This window comes from Mauremys reevesii, linkage group 2 (genome assembly GCF_016161935.1).
Source record: "Mauremys reevesii isolate NIE-2019 linkage group 2, ASM1616193v1, whole genome shotgun sequence".
NCBI classification, from domain to species: domain Eukaryota; kingdom Metazoa; phylum Chordata; order Testudines; family Geoemydidae; genus Mauremys; species Mauremys reevesii.
The window spans coordinates 169057042-169077408 of record NC_052624.1 but is presented as its reverse complement, the minus strand read 5'-3'; the positions used below and the strand labels follow the sequence as shown (position 1 = coordinate 169077408).

Genomic DNA, 20367 nt, shown 5'->3' with positions numbered 1-20367 from the left:
AGGGAAAATGACTACATTATTTCAGATGAGGCTGGTAGCACCACCTATTATTAAGGTTGCCTGCCACTTCCCATTCTAAAATGTAGTTTTCAGTTGCTTATAAACTTTCCAAACTTTAAATGTTGGGACTGAAATTTTCCATTCCTGGTGTCTGCTGCAGTCTGTTTTATTTTGATTTTTGAATTTCAGCTAAAATGGTTTGGCTGTTTTCGAGAATGAGGCTAGTGCAAAAGACGTCGTTTTACCCATGTTAAAAATTGTTGGTGAGTTCTTATTAGAAAAGCTGTAGCTTGTCCATGGATCAGGAACAGGTACTTGAAATTTGGGGGCTCCAGAGTAGCCTTTGGGTCAGGTATGTTGCCATGAAAATTCCCAAATTATTGTTATAAACCTTCGAACATTTGCAGTTTGTACATGTTCAGTAGACACTTGCCAATGCTTCACAGCGTAATTCCCAGAAGATTCTGTTCTCACTGAGCCTAGGGCTGACTAAGGCTTTCACTGCAATTGCAGCTCTGGGCTGATTTGGACTGTGCTGCCCAGCCAGTCGCAGTTCCCTCCTCGCTCATCAGCCAATCTGTTTCTGTCCCCCACTCTGGCCTCCGGTAGCCCACATTCCATGTCCCATTTGGCTCCCAGTCCCAATATCCCTCCCTTATCCAATATCAATGCCTCCCTACACCTCCAGTAGAGGGGAGCACTTGTTTGGAGAATCTGGATGCAATACAAAGCTCTAGGAACTTGACTAAAACTCACGTTAAGAAGTTTGGCTTGTTTTCACTCCTGTGAAATATTATCCATTGCTAATGAGTAAACATAGCCCTACAGCACATATTCAATCTACGTTGAAAAGGACAAAGCACTGAAGATGACTAAATCATCATATTATACAATCATATTTTACAAAATACTCTGTTCTGATTTTTCTCATATTTTCTCCTAACTCCTGTAGTGAATATATGAATAATTCCTGAGCAGGGACCCAAAATTACATTTTTATTTGTCCTATTCCAAATCTCTAAGCACTGCTGAAAATCAAATATGTTAAAAGACTACTGTATTCACATTTTAAAAGATATTACATTCTAGTTAATAATGAAATAATAGGTTAGTCTCAGAAATATGACAATTTCTCAAACTTGAAACTTTATACTTGAAAGAAGCCTTTAGTCTAACCTCTCCATCACTCCAGCTGAATTTTAAGACCACCGGTGTAACAAGACCACTTAGAAAACCACAGGGGTGGCCTTGATAATAATACACATATAGTTGTTGAGGCACAGGAAACTAAACCAGATGGTTTTGCTGAGGAAAGCACTTCTGTTGCTTTATAAAACAAAAAAATCTAATAGGTCAAACACAAAAATGCAGATATGGTGAAATGGAAAGCTAAATGGGAGATTTATGTAAATAAGAAATAAACTTGTTTTCTGTATTATATTCCCATCCACTTAAAAAAATGGCTGTAGGAAAACAAAGGAAGGGGAGCATGGTACAGTAGTTATGAAATAGATAGGTATCGTTTTCTTAAAGAAAAATATATTAGCAACACTTACAGTAGGCCCTGCTGCAGAGCTTTGAAAATTAATGCCATATGATTTGTATTAGACAGAGCACCTACATAATATCATTAAAACCCTTTTCTTGCCTCATTTATGTGCTTTAAAATACAGAGCCCATTCATGTCTAAAGTAACTATGGCCTAAGTTCTTCCTTCTTCCACTTCTTATTACCAATCAATCATCGCAGCCCCCCGCCTTCCCAAAATGTAAGAAAGCAGCTAATAGAAGCAACTTTAGGTTCTTCCCATTGCCAGGAAAAAATTCTGAACGCATAGCTTCTTAATTCCATTTGTATTCCACACTTCAGAAGTGGCCTACAATCACATTTAAAAACATTTTCTTCATTACAGGGGGCTTATAGCCAAAAACCACGCAATCTTTTCAGTAACTGAGTGTGCCATACTCGAGTTAAATCCAGAAGACAGCATGTCACTATGTTGGGGGCCGTGGTCATCTGCATGAGGGAAGGATTTAGGGCTCCGATTCAGCCAGCATGCCATGCCGGTACCCCATAGAGAACCTATTTCATGCTGCTTTCTTATTCTCCATAATATGAGCTGCTTTTTTTTTTCTTTTAAGACCCAGATTCTCAAAGGTATTCAGGTACTTAAATCTCTAATTATTATGAAATGGCCTGAACAACACGTATTGAAGATAAGTGATGTGTGGCCTGTCTTTGCAGAATCTGAAATAAGAACTCTGGATGCATGAACTGCCCCATTCATCTCTGAGTGTCCTAATTCAGATACCCAGTGATAACAATGTTGACATTTCTCTGCTCCATTAAAGCATGTAAGAAAGGAGAAGGATCATACTGTGAAGATCTGAAGAATCTATTGGGAGTGACAGCTCACTTTGGCCCCACAAGTGAGCAGACTTGGTCTCATTTTTTTCACCATACCCCATTCAAGAAGTAGCCAAACCCGAGTAGCCTAGCAGAACCTAATGGGGCATCTAAGCCCCCTGCTCCCGCAAAGCTCAAGAAAACAAGTAGGACATAGAAGCCTCACCCAGGGGAAGCTATGCATGAGTAGGCCAGCAGAGCTCATATGTGTATCTGGGATAATCATTAAGGGAGCCAAGCCAAAAGAATCAAGAACATAAGAACATAAGAAAGGCCGTACCGGGTCAGACCAAAGGTCCATCTAGCCCAGTATCTGTTTAACGACAGTGGCCAATGCCAGGTGCCCCTGAGGGAGTGAACCTAACAGGCAATGATCAAGTGATCTCTCTCCTGCCATCCATCTCCATCCTCTGACGAACAGAGGCTAGGGACACCATTCTTACCCATCCTGGCTAATAGCCATTTATGGACTTAGCCACCATGAATTTATCCAGTCCCCTTTTAAACATTGTTATAGTCCTAGCCTTCACAACCTCCTCAGGTAAGGAGTTCCACAAGTTGACTGTGCGCTGCGTGAAGAAGAACTTCCTTTTATTTGTTTTAAACCTGCTGCCTATTAATTTCATTTGGTGACCCCTAGTTCTTGTATTATGGGAATAAGTAAATAACTTTTCCTTATCCACTTTCTCAACATCACTCATGATTTTATATACCTCTATCATGTCCCCCCTTAGTCTTCCCTTTTCCAAGCTGAAGAGTCCTAGCCTCTTTAATCTTTCCTCATATGGGACCCTCTCTAAACCCTTAATCATTTTAGTTGCTCTTTTCTGAACCTTTTCTAGTGCTAGAATATCTTTTTTGAGGTGAGGAGACCACATCTGTACACAGTATTCGAGATGTGGGCGTACCATGGATTTATATAAGGGCAATAATATATTCTCAGTCTTATTCTCTATCCACTTTTTAATGATTCCTAACATCCTGTTTGCTTTTTTGACCGCCTCTGCACACTGCATGGACATCTTCAGAGAACTATCCACGATAACTCCAAGATCTTTTTCCTGACTCGTTGTAGCTAAATTAGCCCCCATCATGTTGTATGTATAGTTGGGGTTATTTTTTCCAATGTGCATTACTTTACATTTATCCACATTAAATTTCATTTGCCATTTTGTTGCCCAATCACTTAGTTTTGTGAGATCTTTTTGAAGTTCTTTACAATCTGCTTTGGTCTTAACTATCTTGAGTAGTTTAGGATCATCTGCAAACTTTGCCACCTCACTGTTTACCCCTTTCTCCAGATCATTTATGAATAAATTGAATAGGATTGGTCCTAGGACTGACCCTTGGGGAACACCACTAGTTACCCCTCTCCATTCTGAGAATTTACCATTAATTCCTACCCTTTGTTCCCTGTCCTTTAACCAGTTCTCAATCCATGAGAACATGTGTGATCATATTCTAAAAATCTGTGCAACCTACTGTGATTAGCATCCCATGGGGGTGGAGCTTATTTTGCAGGTGGAGTTTAGAAGAGTACCTACCACCATTTTCCCCTCCCCAATCTGTCCCAGAGTACAGTGGAAGCCAGGTATTTAATAATGTGCTAGGTATTATGACCTTGAGGATCTTCTATCAGTGTGATTTGAGTGTAACTGAATAAAATGCTTATAGCTGTCCAAGTATTTAATAAGGCCTTAGCATCCACCCACAGGGAGAGACTTGGCACCAGTAGAAGCCACTTTCAACAGCACAGGGTGGTCTCCCTACTCACCATGCTGCTTATGTAGTGAGGATTTTGGGGGAAGTATGCCCTCCCCTCCCAGCAACAGAGTAGATCAGTGCCCTTTACAACCTCAGAAGCCCAAATGTCACTAGGTCCAGCCTTTGTTAATTGTTGTGTGGGGGTAGGAGATTGAAAATTAAGTGGGAAAAGTGTGGAAAAGGGGTTAAATAATGGGAATAGCACTTCAGCCCTGGTTCACAGAGACACCAGACCATATGCTCCACAAATGATCAATGGATTTTGATACCTGCAGGGACTTTTCCCTTCCAGGGGCGGCTCTAGGTATTTTGCCGCCCCAAGCACGGCAGGCAGGCTGCCTTTGGCAGCTTGCCTGCAGGAGGTCCCCAGTCCCGTGGATTCGGCGGCACGCCTGCGGGAAGTCCGCCAAAGCCGCGGGACCAGCGGACCCTCCGCAAGCATGCCGCTGAAGGCAGCCTGCGAGGGCCCCCGTGGCTTGCCGCCCCAGGCTCGCACTTGGCGTGCTGGTTCCTGGAGCCGCCCCTGATCCCTTCCCCAAGACAGCAGTAGAGAGAGCAGAAGACTTTGGCCCCAGTAACCTTCCAGTCTCACAAGCGTGCAGCAGATATGCCATGGGGAGACTGTCTCATGTAGAGGGAGACAGACACACAGACAGCTACACGTTGTTAGTCTATTACTGTTGCCTTAGTCCTTCCTCTCCCCTTCCCTCTTATGGTTATGCTCAACTGCTGCGGTTTTTAATCCGATTGTTTGCTCTCTTGGACAGGGTATGTGTTTTTAAAAAACCCAGCACAATGGGGTCTTGATCCTGACTTGGACCTTTTGGCACTACTGCAGTACAAATACATAATAACACAACCAATAACAAATGTATAATAAGGCTAATCTCTGTCAAACTTAATTTAAATCTCTAAATTTTTTTGTTATATGAGAACCTGTTTACCACCTAGTGCTATGCAAAATCTATTTAGCAAGGTGAAACAGATGATCACTTAATGAGCTTATTATACATTAGGACAATCAAAAATTTAACAAAATGAGTTTAATTAATTAGAAGGATTAATTGATTATCACAAGGTTTTACATACTATAACAGGTGAAGGACAATACTATAATGGGGTTCAAAAGGGAGTTAGACAGATTCATGGAGGATAGGTCCATCAATGGCTATTAGCCAGGATGGGCAGGGATGATGTCCCTAGCCTCTGTTTGCCAGAAGCTGGGATTGGGTGACAGGGCATGGATCATTTGATGATAACCTGTCTGTTCATTCCCTCTGAAACACCTGGCATTGGCCACTGTCAGAAGACAGGATATTGGGCTTGATGGACCTTTTGTTTGACCCAGTATGGCCGTTCTTATGTTCTTATCAGAACTGGATGATCCAATATAACTGAAAGGCAAGCACTTGTCAGTCCAGTGTTTAACATACTGTATTAAAAACAGTCTCTCTAAGCAAAGGTTTGGGACTGAGCTTCAGAAAGACTGCAGCAGATAACTAAAACCTGGAGCAGTATATTCCTGGTCCATGGTCTTCCTAAACTAAATATTAAATGCCACATTCTGTCCTTAGATGAATGTACAGCTCCTATTGATTGAAATAGGAGCTGTGAACATACTTCTGCAGACAGATCCTTAAGAGTGGTTTCTTCTTCCCCGCCCCACCAAATTTGGGTTACCAACTAGGGCTATATAATTTCTCAAACTAACCAAACATTATGATATTATATTATAGTACATGTTGAAATAATGAAAACAGGTGTACCCAAAATGTCAACAAAACCCAACCTATATTTTCAGAAAGGGAGTGGGATGGCATGAAAGTAAAACATTTGACTATTTGCTCAATTTACAGCAAGCAGGTAGAGCAGTTAGAGGCACACTCAGACACAGAAATCCAGCTATAGCTATAGTGAAAGCAAGCACGATGCCTATGGACATAAATAGGGAGTTGCACCTACCCATGTTCCAGAACTGAATATGGTCCAAAGAGAGGGTTTGGGAAGGACAGATTGGTGGCTATGTGACATGCCCCATAATCCTAAATGTAGGATTTGATTTCTCAGAATTCTTAATGTGCTTCATACAATTAAAGCAACCAAGCAATTTCAGATGGTGGATGTACTGATGTATTGTTCTCTCCTGGTTGAAATATAGGTTTCACTGTTACCCAGTTTGGGGATCAGAAGAGGGAGCTGGAAAGGGCAGCCTTTTTAATTAAGAAATTAACAACATGTTAAGAGGAGAAATTAAGTTTAAACATAACGGGAAAACAAATAATCAAGTACATTGATTCTTCTGTTAATAAAGTTGAGGACATGTCTTAGAACACATTTGCATTTTACTGTACCACTGGGCCTCCACGCATGTTTTCTTCTAACCAAAGATTTCTTGTTTTTCCTTTCCTTTTTCTTGTTTTTAATGGGATTGGGTTTTTTAATTATGGAGTCACCCATCATAACTTAAAAAAAGATGAAAGATTTGGAAATTAGTTTTTCTTTTCTCACTTTTAAAAACAAAACAAAATACATCATTGATGGGGGGAAGATCTACTTTCCATTTGGTGGGCAGCAGAAGTGCTTATGTGTGTCTGAGGTTTCGTCTGGCAATTAACATGAAAGATGGCAAATTAACCTTCTGCAAGAACAAACTGGGCTCTAGCACAGTTAGCCAACTGTTTATTTGCATGGCTCAAAGATGCAATGGAAACAAATGTGGTGGTGAATGATGATGTCAAGATTAGAAGAGCGAGAATTCTGTATGGAGAACTTTTCTAAGTTACTTTTCCTTTCAAGTGCATCTCTAATTATCAGGTGTTAAAGTGGACAGTCCATTCAAGTGATTCTCAAATGTAAGTGAGCCACTTCTTAAGACACTAACCTCTTCCAACCTTGATTCCACACCTTCCCTGCAACAACTATAGTGCTAAGTCACAAGAAAAGGTAACATTAAGATAGGATTAAGGTAGCAAGATGGAAAACAAACACTTTGTAATGTGATGGGATGTGATTGCTTAGTTACATCCTCCCCATCTCTACTGTTCATTTCTGCTCCCTAGCTGTGCAGCTTTGCATTTATTCCAAATATCCCCTCATTGTTCTTATTTTTCTGAGTCACTTTGCAATTTGGTTCTGTCCTCTAGGCATCCTGTCCCTCCAATTTTGATGTTGTTAGTATTATTTGATCATGACTAAACTAATGTCCCCACAATAAAAAACCTAAAGCTACAAATCATGAAACAAAAGCACAGGATAGTGTGATGTGCTTGATTTTTTTTGGAGCTCAGTTGGTTGAAAAAAGCCTGTACAAAGTCTAAGAGTATTCTGGACAGGATTACTATGGTCACAAAGCATTACTGCTTTAAATCGGACTGATGCTTCCTCACTGTGTCAGAAAAATCTCGGAAGAATTCCTCCCTAGACAATAGATTGAGATCAATCAATCTATGTAGGCTATTATAATAGAACCCATCATTGTAGAATCTGAGCACCTCCCAGGAGTTAATAACCAAAAAAATCACAATAAGTCTATAGTCTATTTCCCCACTGCTCTATTCTGTTCTATACGTGTAGGGGTCTGGATTAGGTGTCTTGAGGTCCCTTCCAGCACTAAATTTCTATGATTGTTTAAGTGACACTCTTCAGTCAACAAACACACACAGGAGGTCACTTAGTTCAGATGAAATGTAAAACCAAGCTCTTGACCACCTGTCCCACACTGATGTGTCAACAGAAGGGCTTTTAAAACAAATTGACAAATTAAACAGTATGAAGTCACCAGGGCCAGATAGTGCTCACCCAAGAGTGCTGAAAGAACTCAAATATGAAACTGCAGAATTATTGACTGTAGTATGTAACCTATTGCTGAAAGAAGCCTCTACGCCAGATAACTGGAAGGTAGCTAATGTAATGAAGATATTTTTAAGAAGGGCTCCAGTGATGATCCTGGCAATTACACATAGGTTAGCCTAACTTCACTACCAGGAAAACTGGTTGAAACTATAGTAAAGTGCAGAATTATCAGACACAGATGAAAATGATATGTTGGGGAAGAGTCAACAAGGCTTTTGTAAATGGAAATCATGCCTCACAAATCTATTAGAATTCTTTGAGGGTGTCAACAAGCAGGTAGGTCAGGGTGATCCAGTCAATATACTGTACTTGGATTTTCAGAAAGCCTTTGAAGGTCCTCACCAAAGGCTCTTAAGGAAACAAAGTCATGGGATAAGAGGGAAGTTCCCCTCAAGGATCAGTAACTGGTTAAAAGATAGAAAACCAAGGGTAGAATAAATGGTCAGTTTTCATAATGGAAAGAGGTAAATAGCAGGGTCCCCCAAGGATCGGTACTGGGGTCCATTAGCTGTTACTATGCAAGAAAGAGATTTTGGAGTCACAGTGCATAGTCCTCTGAAAACTTCACCTCAGTATGCAGCGGCGGTCAAAAAGGCTAACAGAGTGTTAGAAACTATTAGGAAAGGAACTGAAAATAAGACAGAAAATATAACACCATTATATTAATCCATGGGGAGGCCGCACCTTGAATAGTGTTTTGAGTTTGGGTCGCCCCATCTCGAAAAGGATATAATGGAACTGGCAAACATTCAGAGAAGGGCAACAGAACTGATCAAGGATATGGAACAGCTTCCATACGAGGAGAGACTATAAAGACTGGGACTGTTCATCTTAGACAAGAGATGATTAAGTGGGGATGTGATAGAGATCTATAAAATCATGAATGATGTGAAACCAGGGATTACCCAATGACATTAATAGGCATCAGGTTTAACAGAAACAAGAAGAAATACTTTTTCACACAATGCAATTAACCTGTGGGAGTCATTGCCATGGGATGTTGTGATAGCCAAAAGTATAACTGGCTTCAAAAAAGAATTAGGTCCATCAAGGTGCCATCATAGCCAAGGTGGTTAGGGACATAATCCCATGCTCAGGACAACCCTAAATCTCTGAGTATTAGAAGCCAGGAGGGGAAGACAGGTGTATCTCTCCAAAACTGCCCTGTTCTCATGTTCCCCTTGAAGCTCTGGTATTGGCCATTTTTGGAGACAGGATATTGGGCTAGATTGACCTTAAGTCTGACTCAGCATGGCAGGTCTTGTGATCATTACAGCGATCTCGCAGCATTTAAAGTGCAATGGTATTAACTCAGGTGTCCAAGCTGTGTAACTGCTTTCCATCGACCTATTTTTCTATATAGATTAACTGTAGAAGGCATTCTTCTTCAATTCCTCTTCGAACTGTTGTACAATGAAGCTGTTGCACAGCTGAAAAGAAGCCAAGTTTCTGCCAAGAGGTGGCTGCATTTGAGTAGAAGGTGAGTAATCTCAGTTTCAATGGATAGAGTACGTTGGGATTTACAGTTTCTTTAATATAATAACTATTATTATTGCCATGTCACTTTAGTCATAATTTGGATGGTTATATTTTATTCACCATGTGAATAAACACCATCTGAAAGGGCCTATATGAATTCCTTAAACTTGGATGCAACATATCTTTGTTTGTTCCAAGGTATTTCAAATATTTGAACTGGGGAACAAAGGGAAATTCTAGCATAAACAAACATGTATTTTCTTTAGAAATTGTTATTTTTTTAAAATAAAAATGCTTCAGGGTGAGGCTCACATCTACATTTTACTAAGGCCAAAAGGTCTTTAAACTGTGAGAGAGAAACTACGTCAAAAGGGGTATGGCCACTAGTACATGCACATGTAAACAAGATACTTCTCCAGCAAGCAAGCATCAAGAATTTTATGAATGTGCAGTATCTGTTCCAGACAAAAGACCACAATCTATCAAACCTTTCTCCTGAAGGTTCATGCAAGCCTTAGTCTCACAATTACTGCACCTAGATGGCAGTGATAAGATAATCAGTTCAGTGGATCACCACATCAATCAGGGCAGACAGGATCTGATTTCAAGATCAAATTGACTTAATAGAGCAATCAATTATCCTGGCTCAAGAGAGCTGACAGAAAAAAAAAGTTACAGACTTCATATATATAAATACTCTTGAATACTTGGAAGGGTCAACAATATTTATCCTCCTGTTCAGCAAATAGAAATCCCAACACCTGGAAATTAAGAATGGCCCTTTAACTTCTGTCCATAACAGTTGTTTCAAGTGATCTATGAGGAGGAGGAAAGCAAGAATTTAACTAAGAGTGTAGAAGGGAAAAGAATCATTTAAAATTGGGGCAAACAACAGAAGACGGTAGAATACCCCTTCATGACAGAAGACGTGTGTCAGCTGGTGAGGGATCTCATATATCATATTCTACAGGTAGATATAATTGACATTCCTTTTATTACTTAAGAACAATTCCTGCAGTCCTTCACTCTGGTGAAACACCCACTGACTTTTGCTATGCCTGAGTAAGGACTGCAGGATTTGTCACAAAAAAGAATGCTGAGAAAAGCAGATTGTGGCAAAATGTACCATAGAAGACAACTCGGATCATTAACATTCCTTGAAAGCAACGATGCAGAATCAGCAGCGTCTTGGCCAACAGTTTGGTTGGACGAAAGTTCAATTTTACTATATTACTTCCTGCAGTGAAAGTAGTGCTAGGGAGTCTTTTACAAGACAGTACTGTGCACAAAATACAAGAAAAACTAAAAGTAAGATATTTCTATATTGTTTAAATATATATACCCAAACATATAGGAGAAGGGGAGAGATTCCCCTTCACAACCATACTAGGAGGCAGCTGTCTACACTAAGAATACATTCTAGTGGATAAAATGGCATATAGAGGAACCATGCACAAAAGTCCAGTTAACACCATTGCTGTGAAAAAAGACACCTTAGTATGAATACCTAGTTTTTTGCTATTTTAAAATACTTAAAATGGACTAAAAAAAGTAACTTTGATAAATGGCCAAGTGTATTTCCCATTGACTTTAAATCACAGTCATCAATATCACATTACTAAGCTCTGATGGTTCTATTTACATGGTTTCTTAGTATGTCTGATGGTACTGTGGACCCGCTGTAATCTATTCTATTGCATGTTTATGAAATGTTCTGGTTTTGTTTTACTTTTTCTATTGTTTTACTAAAATCAATATAAAAATGTGGCAACCAGCTTCCAGCATAAAGCTGCCCCCAATTCAGAAACTTAGTTATAAGCATCTGAATAGTCTTATACCTAAATGCTTTGTTGACTGTAGCCAATATTAGCATCTTCTCTGCCCTCAAACATTGACGGATTTACGGTATACAGAAGGCAAAGGAGAATGTTTCTTCACGTTTGCAGACACTGTAGAAAATCTAAACAGGTTGTAAATTACAGGTCATTAAAACTTTACTCTGGTTTGAAATGTGACTTTTGTCTAATACTTATTTATTTCTAGGCTTTCTATTGCAATCACCAATTTTGTATCAAAGCATTTCATAAACATGAACACATTTGTCTGTACAATGCCCCTATGAAGCAGGGAAGTATTATTATGCCCATACACAGCTCAGTAGCTGGGGTGTTGATGCGGAGTTGTGGGGGCAGACAGCATTAGGATGTGATGGTAATTTGTGAAATCTATATGTAAAACTTCTGAATTCTGGTCGATGTTATGAAGTTATAAAATTGTTGCATCAGGGAATGCCGCCACTTGGATGTGGAATCCATTATTTGCTGACAGGAGATGAAGCGCATACCTCCCAGACCAGGCTACAACTGCAGTGGGGACCGAACAATGACTATGCAATGGAGCTTGGCTGAAGCTAGTCTCTCCTTGTTAACAGGGATAGGGAAGCAGAGAGAATGGGAAATTCCCAAGCAGGGCAAAGAGACGGTGCCGGGGTTTAAAAAAGGATTCACAGGAGGAACAAAGAATGAAGGCTTTTCAAGGGACAGGAAGATTTGGGCAGGAGAGGAGAAGAAATGGGTATGCTTTAGTAGCAGTGGGGGCCAGGTTTAACTGAGGGACCAGCCAAGGTCAGAGAAAGCTAGTGGAGCAAGAAAGAGTCCACATTCTAAAGAGAAGTCATATGTTGCAGGGGAAGGATCCTGGACACTCCAGAAGACTCTACCCAACTCAAGGAACTCTCCAGAGTGGACCTGAGGCAGAGCAATGCATATAGGTGTGATCATTATTTTATATTGGACTGTGTATTTCTCATGCTACCTAAGGATAGAGCAATGGTGTTACAGAATCCTTTGCAAAGTCTGTTTACTTTCACTATCACACGCCCCTGTGAAGAGGTAAATTGTAAGCCTTTGATCGGATTCTGGGGAAAACATACGTGTGCTGAGGAGGCATAATGCTAGTTTCAGAGCCTAAACAATTGGACTGTGGGAGTCCCCATTGCTAAAACGAGCATCAGACATGAGGTCTACATCTAGAGTACATGCCTAGAGACCCAAAGCCAGGAACCATAGCTAAACTCTGCCCAGACCCTGGAAGTAAAGGGTATGTGGGATTCAGCATTTGGATCCATTCATAGAAGTCTAGAGAGTGTCCAACTGGGAGAATGCAACTAGGTCGGTGACAGTGGAGTTGGGTAGTTAGCTCCGTCCAATTTTCTTCTCTGCACCTCTCCTGCCTGCGCAACATTTAACTTTGTGCTGCACTGCCCAGCCCCAGAACACTATGCTAAAGGGGTTATAAGAGAGGAGGGGAAAGCTCCATTGTAGAACTTCTTGGAAAAGACAAACTCACTTTCTCTCTAGGGCAGCTTTACAGCGAGGTTGTGTTCTATTTGCAGAATATCCTATTGCAACTTTACAAATAAACATGTCTCTCACTTCTCATACAATGAGACTTCTTTAAGGTTTCACTTGCATATATCCCTTCACGATTTTAGCGTTAACAGTATTTGGCGGCTGGGAAATAAAAAGTTAGCAATGGATTGATGGGTACTTTCTCAGCGCTCTAAGTTAAATGTTTGTGAGAACCTGAATTGATTTAAATTAAGACTCTCTTGGGGTGGCGGCGAGAGGAAATTTGTATAATGCCTTGTGTTTTTCACATGATATAGGAATGAGTCATAGACTGTTAAGTGCTTACTATTGTACTAGTGTTTGAAAATATGTAGCAGATGGTTTATTGTAACGTTCTGCATAAAATAAAAGGTATAAATTAACCTCGCAAAACAAAACAGCACACAGAAGATTCATACATCAACAGTGTTGACATATTACTTCCCCTCCTTCCCCCACTTGGTGGTACTGATTGCTATTCGTAATATAATCGGAAACTCCTCCCACCAATTTACATTCAGACAGATATTAACTTCATTGTAATTAAAAGGGTCAATTACAAGTTAAAAATCAGATGTTTTAAAAATATTTTGTTCAATCACTAATATTTTAGTTGAAAACTGACATTTAAAAAAAACACATTTACTTTTCACTATTTGCTTACTTATATTTTGCTCTGTTTGGACAATAAAACTAGATAAAGGAGTTACACTCTTTTTTTGAACAAATTACATTTTCAGGTTTTCATCCATAGCACAATGCTCCAATTTCTGACTTGCAATCACTGCAGGTAGAAGTTTAAGTACCAACCAATTCTGGTGAAATTATAAACAAACACCCCTCCCACCAACATTAGGTTTTTTAAACCTTTTTTAAAATGTCTACAAGTTAAGCTCTGATTCGACAAGGTATTTCACCTTGTGCCTAATTTTTAAGCAACGGGACAGCTACATGTTTCAATTTAGGCATGTGCTTAAATACTTTACTGAATTGGGAAGTAATGTACACAAGATCATAATGTAAGATCAGTAGCATACCTGCAATTAGAACTCAAGAGTCCTGACTCCTAGTCCTAGCCTCTGATTACTAGACAACACTTCGTACCAAAACCCACACCAGTAAATATAGGATGAAATCTGTCCCCATTGAAGTGGACCAGGATTTAACCCATAATATTTTATAAAACAAGTATGAATGTATTTATCGTTTTATTATTATTCCTAATCAAGAAGTAAAGAGAAAGAAAAGACAGCATGGGGTCTACCCTACAGGCATATGTTACTCATATTAGCATCAATGGGATTTAAAATTAAATATAGAGAGAATACTATCGATCTGAATGTATTCAATTGTACATTTAAGGAATCTCACAAAATGCTTATAAATATGATCATTCTAACATTATACAGCGTATTTATTCTAATGATGTTAAATATCTAAGTCCAACCTAGTCCATTAAAGCCTGGAATAGTCTATTTCTATTTTAAAGTTATTCTCTTTTTTAGCCATTATAAGAATGGAAGTAACCACATTTTAAATATATTTAGAGAAGAACTAATAAGTCTCCCATTAGGCAAAGGGATCCCACTAATGAGATACTCAAGATGAACTCTATCCTAGTGAGAAATTCTTTCCAGAAGATTTTGGAAAAGCCCCAAAAACATATAAATGAAAGATCTGGAATGCTGCTTACATTACCACCGTGTGTCCTTGATGGAGACTCCAGCTGAGAACTTTCTATCGGGTGGTTTTGCTGAATAAGATGAGGCTTTTTTTTTTTTTTTTTGCTTTTTGTTTTTTTAAGGTTTGCACACAGGTCATCCTAGGTAGAATCTGATGAATGTAGACCAACCTGTGCCCTTAGTGAAACCACTGAGTCACTGCATCCAACCTTGCTCCATTAAACACAAAGAGTCTTGCTATTGATTTCAGCAGGACCAGGATTTGGCCTACTGAGTACAACAGAATTCCTCTGGATTTATACCAGTATAGAAGAGAGTGGAATTCAGTCCTGAATATTCATACTGAAACTCAATTTATATTTTCTCTTTGGATATTTTACTCTAATAACTATTTTAATGTTCTGATGCTAATTTCTGTTTTATGCCATTTTTATTTTTAAAAATGAAAAGCTTATTAATTGTGGAAGGTTATATGTTTTACTTATAAATAACAGAGCTGAGATGCTTTGTCCCATAGATTTTGTTAATAATTTTCTACCTGCTATAAAATGTTGTGTATAAAAATGATTTTAAATTATATCTGGAAAATACATCAGGAAGATTTCCTGGGTTAATTAACCATGCTAAGGTTCCAGAAAATGATATCCAAGCAGGTGGACCTTTACTCCCATGAAATATCATACCAACATCAAGGACTCCTAGCAGGCATATGCACTGCAGAACTGGGGCCCAACTTTACAGCCCAGTTGGCCAAATTCTACTTCTCCACTCACCTGAGGTAATGGCTTGGATGCAGATATAATATTTTTTCCCATTTTTATAGTCATCATCAAGAGGGTTGGTAAGGTATCATGATTTCCTCACAAGACAATATTTAAATTAGTAATATATTTTAGTCTTACTGGTGGCTTCTTTTAATTGCTTAAGTCAAGGTCAAAGAGCTCAAAAATTAATTAAAAACCAAAGAATTAAGGGTGCTATTTTGGTATTAACTTGGTAATTTAAGAAACACAAACAACGATCTTCTTTTTGAATCACAGCAATGAATATGGAAGCCAGCTCTGGTTTCCCAGAGAGAAATTATTAAAAGCCAGAAATTGCCCAGTGACCACAGGAAATCTTTGAGAGGCAAAATGGGGACAACGTTCTCCTGGGAAAACAACAATATTTCTGACGTGGTCATTCACGTCTCTTTTAATACAATGCAGATTTTTTTTTAAACAAAAGTATATGCATAGAATAGAGTTAAACAATTTTGACTAACAAAAAACATCTGAAATAAAGTAAATAGCTATAGACACATACGTGACACAGTACTTGACATCATAATATTAATGTGAAGCTTCATTCTGAAGCAGAACCAACCAGACCTTTGATTGTCAGCATTAATGGTGTTTTTGCCCCGTCACAGTAAAAGGCCGCCAGCCTGCAGTGAGGTCTTTAAAGTCAGGTTTCACTGCATCTTGCTATGATCTTAATGTTGGACATAAAAGTTCGCAGAAACAATTGGAGAAAAACTCTTTAAAATAGTTCCAGTTTATAGACCCCTCCCAGAGGAATTCAGTAAAGGAATGTAAACCTGAAGATTTATTTTTCTGTTCAGGTCATGGCTGGGGTAGCCCACTATGTTACTGAACTCCCTAGTCTGAAACTGAGAGCAACACTAAGTTAACAGGCCTCTGTGGGTAAAAAATCATGAGATACCCTTCATGCATTTTCACTGAAGTTATTGCATTAAACAGATCAATGGCACTGTTTCAAAAAGGGCACACGGCCAATAACCTACCTCAACGTAGTCTTTGGCATGGCCCCAGTCTCTTTTAGCATCCAGATTGCCCAAACTGAAATATTGCATCTGTCCGAGGTGAATCTTAGCTACTGATCGGCTAATTTTTCGAGTTACAAAGTTAGCCCCTGAAACAAAGATAAAAAGATATTATCAGCATAGTCACATGATGGATAACAACTGTCTCCTAGTCGAATCCCAAAGCTCAGCTCACAGCAACTTCTTTCAGTCTGTAACCACCCCCTCACACACTCACACTACCTAAACCATGCCATCATTTATCATTTGAGTAAGCTAAGAAGTTCGAAATATAAGTGTCACATTATCTCCACTTTCACAGCAAACGTCTTTGTTTGTGGGACTTCTGAAGCATTCCTAATTTGCTGCCTCAGTATTCAACCCAGGCAGAAGGCCAATGAAAATCAATTGGAATGTCAGTTTCTAAACACAAAATGCAAAAGGTTACATAAAGAATGGAAGACAGGCATCTAAGACCATCCTCATATTTAAAAAAACAAAAACAAACCACACACATACAAATATATACTTTTTGTCTCTTTGTAAAGCTGCTGGTGAGACCATTCAAAATTTAAACTTCAAAAGGTTTTACTGGTTAACTAGAAAGGAAGAATAAATTCATTAACTAATTTGGGATTCTCTATCTCCACATTTGAGTAAGACATTGACACAGTGATAATAAACTCTACCATTTGGGAATTGCACACAGCTATACCATACCACAAATAGCTTGGTTCTACATATTTGACTGCAAAATTTACATGCCTGTGCCTTCTCCTTGTAGAGTTGTTTCAAATGACATTTGGCTTTTCATCTCTTTTCATCACAACATAGTTCTTTAGATACCTTAATACTAAGACTATGACTTCTATACTAATAAAAAAGCACTGATCAACTGTTTGCTCCAAAAAAGGAAGTTAACTGAACCAGTACTGGGGACTGAGAATCAGGCTAAACAAGCTCAATGATATTAGTACCCTAATGCACTACTAGAATTAAAATGACATGGCATTTACTGTGCCAAAGAAAATGACTAACTAATGACATGGGTTACTTTATTCAAAGCGAAACAGCAGCATTAATACTATGAGCATAATCATTTCTTTTTCTAAAGTGATTATTGGTTGCTCATAACTAAAAGATTGGAAGGAAATCAGTGTGTCTACAATTAGACATATTCATGATACAAAACAGCTCTTATGAGATCTACCTGTACATTTTCTATAGTTTGTCTTAGAAATGGTCTTTCTTTGGACTTACTGCATGATATATATTGCATATTCCAAACTAAAACCTTCTGTCACACAAAATAAGAAAACCATAGATACTGCTTGTGTGCTGTTTGACTGTCCCACAAAGTAAAAAATGGGATTATTTCTTCTGTACCATGAGCATCACAAGAATTGAAAAATTAAAGTCCCTCAGATCAGATTTATCAAAATGATTCAGAGATATTTTGCTTTTGTTTGTCAAATGTTAAGACTAAATGACATTCTAGTTTACTGGTTATTTTAAAATTTTAGGGAATCTTCTGTGATTACAGTTTTTATATTCTCTGGAAAAGCGACTCATATATGTAATAGACCACTGCACAGTTTGACACGGTCAGATTTTCAAAAGAATGTGCACACAAAATGTGTGCCCCCACCTGTTCGTGCGCAAACTCTGATGTGTGAACACAAACATGCTTACGTGCATAAGCAAACGAGTGTGGGTATGCATGCACATTGGAAGGTTTGGGCAATGCACCCAAGTGCAAATGCACTTTGGAAAAATCTAGTCCTGAAGTGATATTTTTTAATACATAAAAGTCAATGTGATGACTGATGTGTGAGTGCTGCCTTCTTGCTTATTACTTCCTGTTCATGCTCGTTTCCTGCTCCCTGAACTCAGTGTTCCAGTTTGTGTGTGCGTGCGCGTGTGTGTACACACATAGTGCTGGGTGTGTGCAGTTACTCAGCGCCTGCCATATGGACTGTTATGTTTTGTTCACACTGTTGCTGACTAACTGGTTCACGGTTATTACATGTTTTGATGACCACCTACATGGGATCTTGCTTCAATTTCCTTGAGTTTTAGGATTGCTGTTCTGGGTGCATCAGAATGATACAAATCAGTAATAATCAACAGAACAATTCACTCTAATTAAAATTTGTTAATAAATCGAAATGTTACCCATTAGCTGCAATTAAAAAATTCAGAAACTAAATCTAAGCACATGGAATTACAGAAAATGAAACTTCCTTCCTTTTGATGGCAATGTGGTCTAGAAAATAAAGCAAGGAATCCTGATTAGGACACTTTGGGTCTAATTCTGCTCTTAGGCCCAATACTGTTATAAGCTCCATGCAGACAAACACCTATATGTAGCTCATTGCAGGAACAAGTCCTCTGATAAGTTTGGAATATTACTGCAGGCTTGAAAAAGCTACGTACTGTAACTCCTCTGTGCATTGGCTTGTCTGCAAAATTAGTATGGGTGATGCACTTCACTAATAAAAAGAACGAGGAGCACCTTAGAGACTAACAAATTTCACTTCACTAATGTTGATGGCAAAACTCCCACCAACGTGGATGGGGCCAGGATTTCACCCAGTGTATTCTGCGTCTTATTTAATAGTAGTAAAGTGCTTTGAGATCTTCACATGTATTCTTGTTATTTGTAAAAGTGGAATTTATTTTAACTACTATTAAGCACTACTTTAAGGTTTAACATTTTGCATTGAAAGTAGGTTATACTTCCTCCATGAACACAAGAGGCACTTTCAGCACTAAAGTCTTTTTCCAAGGACAGAGTTAAAGTATCCAGTCTTAGGTTTCAAACTGCAAGGGAGTTAAACTAGCAGCTTTCAGCACCACATTCCCATTCTCTGTATCAGCAGTGAGAGTAATAATCATCATCTGTATTGCAGCAAGCTTTACTGTGTTGAACTAGGTGGCTAAAGAATGACAGCTTCAGTTTTGGAATTATCATCTCCTGAGGGAACATAAAAAAACAAATGTTTTTGGGAAAAATTGTTCTGAGCAATCAAGTTAACATAGTATTCAAGTACAATCAATACTATCTGGGAAATGGGAGAGGTATCACTGGGAACCACTAAAATCAATCATTAGTGGTTAGGTGCAACAAGACAAAAAGTATTTACTACTTTTCTTGCTACAGAAAGAATTATGTTCAAAAATTTCTTCTAAACACAAGCAGAATATACCCCCAAAGGCAGAAATGAAGGATTAGAGAGGATCAAGATTAAAAAAAAAAATTGGAAATGCTATTTTACAGGACTATTCTGCTAAATGTTCAGCAGAAACAGTTCAGTTCTCTTACTCTAAATATCACATAAAGCAGTTAATGAAACCTAAGCTACTGTTCATTTTGAGAAATGTGATCAGGAATTTTTTCATGCGATTCTGTACCAAGGACTGAATGATGTTTCAGAGGCATGACGTGGTTCAGAGATAATGTTTAAATACCAATTCTCTTCAAATGTAATATCTTAAAATATCCTACTATACTTCATGATTGAGTTCATGCCATTAACTGCACATCAAAACTAGAACTTAAACTGACGCCCACTACAGCCACACACAGTAGTTAACGTTATGACAGCAATTCCACTATAAGCCCTATTTCTAGGGTTTATAATTTGGCTATATAAATTTGCTTTGGCCTGAAACTTGACAGACATTATGTCTTGCTGCTTAGGAGTGATTCTATCTATAGATTTATATGTAGCTCTATAGATATCTTTACATAGCTAAAAATAAAATAAGGGCTGTGAGGCACAGAAATGGTTAGTAGCGTCTTTCTTCCTTAGGAGGTCTTCAGGACTCTCTAAGGTTGTATCTGTATTAGCTTTTCCCCCTTAAAATTTCTCACCATTGCTATTACCAGAGCTGCCTCACTGGTAAGAGAAACAGTAGGAGCATAAGTATAGACAGAGCACAAGGTAGCTGGTGGGATTTTAACCACTCCATCGTCCAAATTGGCTCT

At 38.7% G+C, this 20367-nt stretch overlaps 1 protein-coding gene across 2 annotated transcripts in view; it reads right to left on the bottom strand.

Moving 5' to 3' along the window:
• Nucleotides 1-20367, bottom strand: part of GMDS (GDP-mannose 4,6-dehydratase) — a 544205-nt gene that overhangs the window by 268322 nt on the left and 255516 nt on the right. For both annotated transcript variants that reach the window (XM_039525667.1, XM_039525666.1), the window contains exon 7: nt 16359-16486. In XM_039525667.1, coding sequence (XP_039381601.1) covers nt 16359-16486 — 128 coding nt within the window. The remainder of the gene's footprint in view (nt 1-16358; nt 16487-20367) is intronic.